The sequence below is a fragment of the Boleophthalmus pectinirostris genome, unplaced genomic scaffold (genome assembly GCF_026225935.1).
Source record: "Boleophthalmus pectinirostris isolate CB_2022bp ecotype Guang Dong unplaced genomic scaffold, ASM2622593v1 HiC_scaffold_20, whole genome shotgun sequence".
Taxonomy (NCBI): domain Eukaryota; kingdom Metazoa; phylum Chordata; class Actinopteri; order Gobiiformes; family Gobiidae; genus Boleophthalmus; species Boleophthalmus pectinirostris.
Window position 1 is genome coordinate 4,177,005 of NW_026571153.1, and position 12,441 is coordinate 4,189,445.

General features: G+C 39.0%; 1 protein-coding gene across 1 annotated transcript in view; it reads left to right on the forward strand.

Moving 5' to 3' along the window:
* Positions 1 to 12,441, forward strand: part of LOC110173792 (mitogen-activated protein kinase kinase kinase 11) — a 180,597-nt gene that overhangs the window by 109,143 nt on the left and 59,013 nt on the right. Inside the window, 1 exon segment of the mRNA XM_055156533.1 lies at positions 7,751 to 7,899. Coding sequence (XP_055012508.1) covers positions 7,751 to 7,899 — 149 coding nt within the window.

Genomic DNA, 12,441 nt, shown 5'->3' on the forward strand with positions numbered 1-12,441 from the left:
TAGTTTGTAACAGTAGTTGTAGTAGTAGTTGTAGCAGTAGTTGTAGTAGTAGTTGTAGTAGATGTCGTAGTTTTAAAGTGTAGTTGTAGTAGTAGTGTTACTGTAGTTGTAGCAGTAGTTGTAGTAGTTGTAGTAGTAGTTGTAGTAGTTGTAGTAGTTGTACTTATAGTTGTAGTAGTTGTAGTAGTTGTAGTAGTTGTAGTAGTAGTAGTAGTAGTTGTAGTAGTTGTATAGTTGTAGTAGTTGTAGTAGTTGTACTTATAGTTGTAGTAGTTGTTAGTAGTAGTTGTAGTAGTTAGTTGTAGTAGTATATAGCAGTAGTTTGTACTAGTAGTTGTAGTAGTTGTAGTAGTTGTACTTATAGTTGTAGTAGTTGTAGTAGTTGTACTTATAGTTGTAGTAGTTGTAGCAGTAGTTGTAGTAGTAGTTGTAGTAGTGTAGTGTAGTGTAGTAGTAGTAGTTGTAGTAGTTGTACTTATAGTTGTAGTAGTTGTAACAGTAGTTGTACTTCTAGTTATAGTAGTTGTAGCAGTAGTTGTAGTAGTTGTAGTAGTAGTTGTAGTAGATGTAGTAGTTGTACTTAAAGTTGTAGTTGTAGTAGTAGTAGTAGTACTTTGTTAGGTGTAGTAGTTGTAGCAGTAGTTGTAGTAGTTGTAGTAGTAGTTGTTAGTAGTTGTAGTTAGTTGTAGTAGTAGTCTGGTTCCTGGTCTGGTCCTGGTCTCAGTCTGTCCGACCAGTTTATGCGGGCGCAACTCTGAGTCCGTCCCAACACTCAGTCCTGGTTTAGTCCTGGTTCAGTCCTGGTTCAGTCCTGGTTCAGCCCTGGTTCAGTCCTGGTTCAGTCCTGGTTCAGTTTTGGTTCAGTTCCTGGTTTAGACCTTGTTTCCTGGTTTAGTCAGTCCTTGTTTAGTCCTGGTTTCAGTCCTGTTTAGTCCTGGTTTAGTCCTGGTTCAGTCCCTGGTTCAGTCCTGGTTAGTCCTTGTTTAGTCCTGGTTTAGTCCTTGGTTTATTCCTCTCCTTGTTAAGTCCTGGTTCAGTCCTGGTTCAGTCCTGGTTCAGTCCTGGTTCAGTCCGTATGCGGCGCAAAACTTAAACACAAAATCGAAAAAAAAAAACCCAAATCATTATCGTTTTTTTCATTTCGGTTTTGGAGACAAATAACGAAGAAAACCGCTGCTTTTTCATTTTCTTATTTTTGCTTTTATTTTGAAAAACGAACGAACGAACGACACGCGGATTTAGAACGAATAACCCGATATAACTTTTTAAAATCTTTCGTTTGAGTTTTACATTTTTAAAAACGGTAAAAATCAGGTACACGCAGCTTTTCTCGAAAAACCTGTAAAATCCGCGCGCACCATCCGCTTCTCGGACGCCCCACACCGCCAGCTCCCACATGCTCGGAGAGTTTAAGTAGATAGTCCAAAACCGCAACCTTTTTTATATAGTTCTTTAATTACAGCGTCGGCCCCGGGTGACTGTGCACAAACGGCTCCAGTGGAAGTGGGAGCAGCTGCAGGAGAAGGGCCCCGCGCTCTGTGGCTCCGCGGCTCCGTGGCTCCGTGGCTCCGTGTGTGTGTGTGTGTCAGGGCCTCGGGGAGGGGGGTGTGTGTGTGTGTGTGTGGCGGAGGACGGAGAGGAAATGGAGCTAATACCGAGACATTATAAACCCGACCGCGGCGCAAGGGGAGGAGGCGGCGGCTTCGGTTCTCACAGTAAAAAAAAAAAGTTTTAACGGTGAAGAGTTTATATTTATTTTTTTGTTTGTCGAGATTGTTTCGAAGTGCGACGTATAAAAACCGGGCCGAGTTACAGCTCAGATCTGTGGAGTTTCTAGGGGTTTTTGAGCTGTAAAACCAACTGTAATTGAATAAATGTGAAGTAGAGATGTTTAATGTCACACTGTGGAACATTCCAATGACATCTGGGCTCAGTCAAGCAGAAGTAAACAACAAGGCCAAAAATACAAGTTAATGCATCTGATATAAAAATGTATTGAACAGATACATATGTACTCTAGTTTATGAAACTGTTCACCTTTTTTCTGTACCATTTTTGGTTGTAAAGTTACATGTTTTAAACAGACCATGTATGAAACATGGAACAACAATTATTTCCCAAATTTCAAAGACCTGAAAATCATGTCAATAAATGGATGTATTTCATCATATCTTGGTAAATGGTCACATTTTTCTATAGCGCTTTTCCACCTTCAAGGCACTCAGTGCTTTACAACAAGGAACCACTCACCCATTCACACACCAGTGTACGCAGACACTGTGGGCAAGGTGGGTTAAGTGTCTTGCCCAAGGACACAACAACAGCATTCATCTGTGGGAGCTGGAATCACACCAGCCAAACTTCAGATCAGTGGGCGAATGCTCCACCAACTGAGCTACTGCCGCCCACTTATCTTGTGTTATTCCATCTTTGAACTGTTGATGAAGGTTCATGATTTTTAAAAAAAAAAAGTATTTAAAATGATAAAAATTTGCTTGGAAGGACTGACATATTTTATAGAAATAGTTTCCTTTCATTTTGAAGTAATAATTAAAGTATTCAGAAGAAAAAGTTGACAAATTATGTAAAATTGCACCTTCTCTTGTTTGTACAATTTCTCGTACCACTTGACTGAACCCAATCCAGAGAAACAAGCAGTGACGGACTAAAAACCAACCAAAAAGTTACGTAGTGTGTCTTTTAAAGCAGCCTGTCACGCAAATGGAGTTTTCAATCTATTTACCGTGTAAGTTGTTTATCTTTCGATATTGTAATTTGTGATTTGTTCAGCATTTAAAAAGCACTTATGGGTTCAGTCAAACAGTAACGGAGGGAAACAGGGGCAGATTTTTGACATTCAAATGTCTTATTCAGAAACTAGAGGAACTATTGAAATAAGTAAAGTATCAGAATGTAGGAAAGAGTTACACTCCAACAGGGTCAAGTTAAACCTGTGATATTCTTCCAAGTTGTTGACAAAAAATTTAAAAACTCATGTCGGTAACGGAGGGAATGAAATATGCAGCACTTTTTGGGCAATAAATCCAAACAGTGATAACTCTTGGTTCTCACTTACATATCCTTAACAAACTGGTTTGAATATTTGCTTCATATAGTTTTCTACCATATGGTACAAGATTAGGTTGAAAAACCTCTTACTTTTTGACTCATGTGATTTTTTTATTAATAAAGGTCATGGTAACGGAGGGAAAAGTAACGGAGGGAAAATTGTACAAACAAGTAGAGAAGGTGCAGGATTTTACATCATTTGTCAACTTTTTTCTTCTGAATACTTTAATATTACTTCAAAATGAAAGGAAACTATTTCTATAAAATATGTCAGTCCTTCCAAGCAAATTTTTATCATTTTAAAATTTTTTTTTTTTTTTTAAAATCATGAACCTTCATCAACAGTTCAAAGATGGAATAACACAAGATATGATGAAATACATCCATTTATTTACATGATTTTCAGGTCTTTGAAATTTGGGAAATAATTGTTGTTCCATGTTTCATACATGGTCTGTTTAAAACATGTAACTTTACAACCAAAAATGGTCCAGAAAAAAGGTGAACAGTTTCATAAACTAGAGTACATATGTATCTGTTCAATACATTTTTATATCAGATGAATTAACTTGTATTTTTGGCCTTGTTGTTTACTTCTGCTTGACTGGGCCCATATACTTACATTTCACCAGCTTTTACCAGAACTCGGCTATTGCTCACTACTTACTTCATTCTCTAATGTTAGTTTCTTAATCAGTGTTGAGGAAGTTAAAGTAAAAAAAAAAGTTAAGTAAAAAAGTTCTGTTTGCTCGTTACTTATTTTATTTTGCACTTTTTTATTGGTACTTTATATTTTTGCTCCACCGAAACAGTGTGTTACATTAGAGTCTATTTTTAAGTCTATTTTAAATCATTTTTAAGCCATTATCTATGATCTTGTTTTATTGCATGTTACCATTTTCCTGCTGTTCTTGAATTGAGCGTTGCAACACTGGAATTTCCCTACTGTGGAACTAATAAAGGCATGTCTTATCTTATACTTTACATTACATTACAAAAATAATCCCTTCTGTTACCCTCTATGGAAAGAAACTTGTTACGTTGGAGTTGACCACCAAAAAGTCACCAATCTAAGGTTAAATATCAGCACGAGACCGATAGTCGAAGTATCGTAAGGGAAAGTTGAAAAGAACTTTGAAGAGAAAGTTCATGTGAAATCAGGTAAACGGGTGGGTCCACGCAGTCTGTCCGGGGGATTTAACTTGGCGGGTGAGGGGACGACTGCTTGGTGTGACCGGTTCTTCACAAGTAGTCAGGGAGCCAAAGTCTCAAAAGCTCTAGACCAGGGGTGTCAAACTCATTTTGTTCCGGGGGTCGTATCCAACCGACTTTGATCCCAAAGGGGCCGGATCAGAAAACTCATGTCATATAAACCCCAAAAATAACAATAAATTCAAATATTTGTGCAGAGAAAACACAAATCTATTACAGAAATCTTTTTTAATTGATGAACTCTTTCTTTTACAAAATATTATAATATCATGAACAACCTGAAACTTTAAGAAAAATAAAATTTCAACACAATGTTTTAAAAATAACTTGTCTGCAAATAGGAATAAGTCCATTTTTGTTGTAAAATCCTGCACTCGGCTCCACTTTTCTCATGTTGGACATTTTTCTGATGAGGGTGTCACGGTCAACAGTCAAAACGATCGTCCTTTAAGAGCGTTTGGAAAGAGACAAGTCTTCATTTGTGCTGCTCTGGTGGGAGGGGCCACGTACAGAGACGCTGGAGACGCTGCTGTGACAAACACCACAGAAAATTAACAAGATTTTAATAGAAAATATAATTAAAAATATTTTAGTAGAAAATCAGCCCAGGGCCACATTTTAAGGTCTTGGAGGGCCGGATCTGGCCCCCGGGCCTTATGTTTGACACCTGTGCTCTAGAAAATGGGTTGAACCTAACATCTCCTGCCATACTTTTTATTTGTGTTATTTTTGTTAACTGTGACCCTGAGGACCAATAATTGGAGGGTCTGCTCTTCCGGAAATATCGCGAAAAAAAAAAATGTGGCCATTTTAGTGTCGGTAACCTTCATTTTGTGATAGAAAATTTTGAAAAATTATAAATTTCCTCAGATCCTCAGTGGATTGGATAAGCTGTCTACAAATACATTCCAAATGCAAAGAACACATGTGGTGACAACATTCAGTGAAAAAAATATTCACAAAACACATTTCTACATGATTTTGGCTCAATTTAATGACAAAAAATGTCGCCCTCTCGTGGACGGGGCCCCCTGTTGTCCACCGGGGCAGATCGTCCTCACTCTGCCCACGTACACAGAAAAGTAAAGTTGAATTGAAAAACCAAACCAAATTTTCAGTAGTAGCACTTTACATTATTTTTAGCGGGAAAAAGTAAATGATGTTACTGTAACACGTTGTAACTTTACTTTATAACTTTACTTTATACCCCGTTACACCGAAAACTGTTCTTAATGTGTAACAAACAGTGCACTTGTAGTTGTATTGTATTTATTTACTAAAGGGACAATAGATATTAAAAGACAGGATAATGCAAGAGACAAACATGTTGTTGTAAATATGCAGGATCGCAGCCAAAGCTTATTTCCGTCCTTAGTCCCATTGTGGACCAAGGCCAACGATTATGTTTGTGTTTGTTTTTTACACCATAATATGACGCAACTTGATGTAAAAGTATTTGAAGTGCTCAGAATGCAGTGCTCTGATTGGACCAGGAAACGGAATATGTCACGTAATACATTTTCAGTATATTTTAATAACTAAATATTATTCTTCGCGTCACAGTTTATTAGCGATGGGACAAGATCTCGCGAGACGAAACTGACACAAGATCGCGCACACGAGAGGAAAAATCCAAGTGTTTACGTTTAAACTAGAGAAAAACGGGTCAGGTATTGGTGAGTTCCATCTCTTAGGCTGCGTTCAGACTGCAGCATGAAGTGACCCAAATCTGATTTTTTGGCCTCTATGTTCCTGTATCTGATCTTTTAATGACAGTCTGAACCACACAGATCCGACTTTTTCAAATGTGACCCAGGACACTTGGGCTACGTTCAGACTGCAGGGCTTAACGCTCAATTCTGATTTTTTTGTGAAATCCGATGTTTTTGCGAGGTCGTTCACATTTCCAATTAAATGTGACTTGTATGTGACTCCAGTGTGAACATTAAACGGCCTGAAAGTGTCCCACATGTGACACTGGAGACACGACGACGTCAACCGCAGCGAGCGTCTCTGTGTTTACAGAAGTTGTCCAAACAGGGACGCAGCATCGAGCACCTGGAGATTTTAAAGTTCCTCTCGTACCGGAGCCAGAACATGAACAACTTACTTGTTTTAAGGAGGAGATTGAGAAGGAGAAGGACGAGGTTTTTGGTCGTGGTGTTTTGTGGGACAGCGGCAGCGACGTCCGTTGAAAGGAACGTGTGGATGTGGAGACGGAGCCAAGAGTGGTGAGTGTGAGATAGTGACTTGTGTCTTGTTGATAACGTGTAGGTGGATGAATGCACTTTGGCCGTTCAGACTGAAGTCACATGTCAAAAGATCAGATATGTATCAGTTTCAGGAGCACATATCCAAGTGTCCTGGGTCACATTTGAAAAAATCGGATCTGTGTCGTTCAGACTGTCATTAAAAGATCAGATACAGGAACATAGAGGCTAAAAAATCTGATTTGGGTCACTTCAGGCTGCAGTCTGAACACAGCCTTGGATATGTGCTCCTGAAACTGATACATATCTGATCTTTTGACATGTGACTTCAGTCTGAACGGCCAAAGTGCATTCATCCACCTACACGTCATCAACAAGCCACAAACGTCACTATTCTGCGCTGAAGTAGGCGAAAATTGTTAATGAACTCTGTGTCACTGAAGTGAAGCACATCACCACTCACCACTCTTGGCTCCGTCTCCACATCCACACGTTCCTTTCAACGGACTGAACCACAAAACACCACGACCAAAAACCTCGTCCTTCTCCTTCTCAATCTCCTCCTTAAAACAAGTAAGTTGTTCATGTTCTGGCTCCGGTACGAGAGGAACTTTAAAATCTCCAGGTGCTCGATGCTGCGTCCATGTTTGGACAACTTCCGTAAACACAGAGACGCTCGCTGCGGTTGACGTCGTCGTGTCTCCAGTGTCACATGCGGGACACTTTTGGGCCGTTTAATGTTCACACTGGAGTCACATACAAGTCACATTTAATTGGAAATGTGAACGACCTCGCAAAAACATCGGATTTCACCAAAAAATCCGAATTGAGCGTTAAGCCCTGCAGTCTGAACGTAGCCTTACAGTTTCAAAAAGCAGCACTAGAACGGAAACAAAACTATGAAATCAAATAAATAAACTGTCAGGTCAAAAATGGAAACTGAATCTTGAAATGTCGATATTAAGAAAGTCTCATCTCGTCAACACAATCTCGTATCTTTTCTTGTCCTGTCGAAATCGTGTCTCGTCCCTACAGTTTATAATATTTTTTATTGTCCTATTTTTTCAGCACTTATAGTTTATGCAAATGAGTCATGTGGTTTTAAGTTTAGTGTCTGTAAAACATAAACAAATGTGTCTTTTTCACACTTATGGGGCTGAACCAAAGGGCATCCGGCATGAAAACTCTTCCAAAACATCGTCTTGCTTCTACATAAAAGTAACTTCTGATCTAAACTGATCCCTGTTTTCTTCTCACAGTTACGGTGTTCTGCTTTGGGAGCTGTTGACCGGAGAGGCGCCGTACAGAGGCATCGACGGTCTGGCTGTGGCCTACGGAGTCGCCGTCAACAAACTCACTCTCCCCATCCCCTCCACCTGCCCGGAACCCTTCGCCCAGCTCATGTCAGGTGAGAAAAACTGATTTAACTAAAAGTATTCAAGTGCATGCTTAAAAATGTACTTTAAGAGTAAGAAGTAAAAGTGTTTCATGTAGATTTTGAGATCTAACAAAGCTTTAAATGTACTGATTTTGATTCAGATTTGTGCAGAGTTGTGAATCAATCAGTAGTTTTTCTCTCTTTGTTTTTATTTGTATATTTTAGTTTGTTAAAAATACCCCCCTCAGACTTTTCAGCAGGTTTCACACAATAATAAAAACATACTTTTACTTTTCAGTCGGCTAAAGGCTAATAGCGGTAGTTTATTTACTAGCTAGGAGTTACGGGTCGGTCGCGATCGAAGCGGCTCTTAGATCCGGCTCTTTGAAGCGAACAACGGGAGCATGTTTCTTATTGGGAGCCGTGTTTTCTCTTTTTCTCACTTTTTCTCTTCATGCCGCATGTAGACCCGTAGTTTGACAGCAGCAGCGGCTGAAAACGAAACTTTCAGAAATCTGCGTGTGCATAGGATAAAAAAAAAAGTGCATATTTGGCTGCAGTTCAGCATAAAATGAATAAACCAGGACTAATCTTGGGCTCGAGTGAAGGAGAAAGATAGAAACCGAGTCCCGACGCTCAGTCCTGGTTAAAGGTTGTATGGAGGATTTTTTGTTTGTTTCAAATTGTCAATGAAAGTTTAAAACACCATTACAGAGACGCAGCAGCTTTGTAATTATGATGACCAAAAAAAAAAAGAAAGAAAATCTATCAACTGTGGACGTGTTGAGGCCAGATAAACATCAGCCAATAGAAAACGAGGCTGCCTCATTTTCTATTGGCTGTTAGGTCGCCAATCAAACTCCTTACGTTTCTAAGGTAACTATGCAGCAGTTCTTAGAGGCTTTTTCTAATTGTGGCTCTCTCGCAGTTCGCATAAAGTTTGTTGCAATGTCGGAGGAGAATCGACCACCAGTTCGCCGCAAAAGAAAGTCGTTTTTTGAGGTCGCTGAAAGACGAAGAGAAGGAGAAAAGGAGCGAAGACGAACTGAGGTGATTCTTGGAGATTCCTTTCAGTGATTGTGCGACTGAAGCAGACAAAGGGTCTAAAAACTGAGGTGTTGGTCTCTAAATTATTTCTAGAGGGACCTGTGGAGGAGGAAGGTGGTGTCAAGGACTGTCGCTGGATTTCTCTTTCCTTAAAAAAATCCTCTATACAACCTTTAAGTTCTGGTTTAGTCCTGTTTTACACATGGTTTAAATCTGTTTTAGTCCTGGTTTAGTCCTTTTTCAGTCCTGGTTCAGTTTTGGTTTAGTCCTGCTTGCAACAAAACAATCTCAAGAGTCGCTTGGGAGCCAAAAGAGCCAGCTGCTTTAGTGAGCCGAGCCAAAAGAGCCGGTTCTCCAAAAAAAAAACTGGAATACCCATCACTAGTAGTAGTATATTTTTGTGATGCAAAAATGCCATTAGGCCAATCTACTGTATGTAAATATGATGTAAAGAGGCAGAACAACAATAAATGTTGCCTAAATAAACCCAATTTAGAATCCACTAGAGCCAAACCTAAGTTTTTTAAACAATTCAAGATTTACAGTGAATTTTACATCACTAAATATATCGGCGATTATATCGGCAGCTCCAACTCCCATTATATCGGTTTCATATCGGCCACAACAAAATCCATATCGGTCGGGCTCTAATATTAACAGTTTTAGCTGTTTAGCCTCCACAAAATATTGCAATAAATATCGTACCATGAGATGTACATCGTGAAAATATCGTACTGAGAAATTTGGATATTGTTACATCTCTAATCATGAGCTTTCCCACAATATCACAATAAACATCGTACCGTGAGGTTCATACCGTGACGATATCGTATTGTGAGACTTGGATATCGTTACGCTCCTAGTAAGTCCCTATGGAGCGGTTTTCTCCTGCATCTGAAGAGGACGCCGTGAGAACAGTTTTTCAAAACAAATGACAACACAGCGCACATGGAAGGACGATTGAACGATCACCTTTATTGAATCATGAGACCAGTGTCGATTTGATATTATATCAGTTATTGTTGCATCCCATCCCTATACAGTACTACTTTTACTGCGTTACGTTCCACTTGATGGCGCTGCGTCTCCTGCTCTGATTGGTCCGAGCTCAGAACATGTGGAGTGCAGTTTAACTCTTTCCCCCATGAAGACGACATTTGACGACCCCCCTGTTTCCTTAATGACGACTTTTGACACCTCCGCTGTTTCACTAAAGACGAGATTTGACGACCTTTAGAAATAGTTCGATTTTTCACATTTAAACAGAGACTGTGATAGGTGGAGCCACTACAACCCACACTACACTGACCAATAGGATTCAAGGATATGTTTTCGCTGATTTTTTCCGAAGTTAATCGAAATAGTGACGATTGTAGCTTCCGGAAAAAACACAACACGAAACACGTGCAATGGAAAGATCGCAGCGCACAGTTTTAGAAATAATGAGGAGTGGACGTATTTTATGGATAAGTTTAGAGAAAGTGACTTTTATTGATTTCAAAGTGATGATGTTGAAGTTGATTATAAAGTGGAAAACAGCGACAGCGACGGACTTTCGGGGAGAAGATGAGAACGCCGCTGATGCGTCTGTGTGGAGTCCTGCGAGATCCGAACAAACTATCTGAGCTTTATACTCGATTATGAACCAAAATTGCCCTGAAATCTGGATGTTGCTCAGGCGAGTCCTTTAAAATATTTCAGTCTTTTTTTCCAAGATGCGATGTATAACAGAATCGCTACAGAAAAAACGCTTATGCGGAGCTCTGCACACGAGAAAATAGCCAAGATGACAAATACTGGACTCACACTGACAGGGAAGAGTTTTATTATTATATTATTATATTATAATAAGCTAAATGAGTTGAATAAGCTAAATTAGTTGAATAAGCTAAATGGAAAAAAATTTATTGGGTGCACACAGGTGTACAACAGGTAAAAACAGGTGCACACTTGGCTATACTGTATCTGGTGATATGAAATCTGTTTAAATACTTTGACAAAGTATATTTTTTTATTTTTTTATGAATACAGTACTCAGAACATGCAGATATAAGATGCTGAATGTAGTTTTTTGTTTTCGATTTTGCACCTGACCAGGTAAACTCTCATTTTCAGTGAGCTGTTATAAACCTGTAAATGAGTTGAATCACATTTAAACATCCAGAAATGAAGAGTTCAGAGTCTAAAGTTTCCAGAGATACAAATATGTCTGTGTTACAATTAAGTTCATGAGTGTAAAAATCATTTATAATCACTCGTGGAAGTCTGTTTTCTTTTATGCAGTTATGCTCTATGGGCAGAACTAGTAACATATGTCTGGGTTGTTCCTAGTACAAGTCCAGGGGGGAAAGAGTTAAAACCACTACACTGTTTTATAAAGGTTAAGTGATAAAGTTTTGTATAAAATTGTGATCTAAATGGTTACAGAAATGTGTTAGAAAATAACTGGTACTTTGAGGCTACGTCCACGTGACAACTCTCCTGGATTTTTTTTCTTGCGGGTTGAAAAAATTTGCGTCCACACTAGGGCTCGGTATCATTGAGAAGTTGCCAATACGATACATATCTCGATACGCAGGCCACGATACGATACATATCTCGATACAGTGCGCTTTCGATTCAGTACGATATATTTCAAATCGATTCGATACAGTTCAATAAAAATAAAGGCAAAATCATGTCTGTGACACTAAAAGTCTTCGTTAAACCACTTTTTGTGCAAAGTTCATATGAAACACAAACATTTTATTCATCAAATGTCAAATGTGTCACATAAAAAAGTTTCCTTCTGGTGTAATAAGGAAGGAGGACATGTATTTGACAAAAATTGTTTTAGCTGCATCTAAAAAGGGAATTACAAAGAGTTAGTTACAACCAGATCCACCTGCACAACAAGACTGGATCAGGATTATGGAAAGAATAACATATAATCTTAAACTGAAAGGGACAAATACGATGAGCAATGGGAAAAATGGAATGTATTCATCAATGAGTGCGTATACATGCACATCAATAACCCGGTTATTAGCCATATCCCGGTTCTGTCAGTATTCGTGTTACTGCGTTTACATGCGCACTGAGAAACCGGGATACTCATATCCACGTATACATGATCAAATGGAGTATCCCGGTTTCTTGACATAATCTTACAAATGCGCAGGCGCAAAAATTAACTTAAATCAATTTCATAAACCAGGAAAAATACAAACCGTGAGCTCCTTTAGCATAAGAAGCTAAGGAGCTACGAGATCTCCCACAATCCACTGTGCAGATTCTTCATTAAAATCTTCTGCATAAATAAACTCAACTTTACAACATATAAACCATAAACACTATAGACACATCAGCCCGTTTGATCAGATAATTCAGCTCTGATCACATTTGTTTACGTTTTACAGAAACGAAACTTAAGACCGTAGGCTAATTAGCATAAACTGTTAGCGGCGATAAAAACAACTCGCTCCTTGCGCCGCTGATGCGATCAGTTTCTTTTGGACTAAATGACACGACTCTGTGGATTATGTG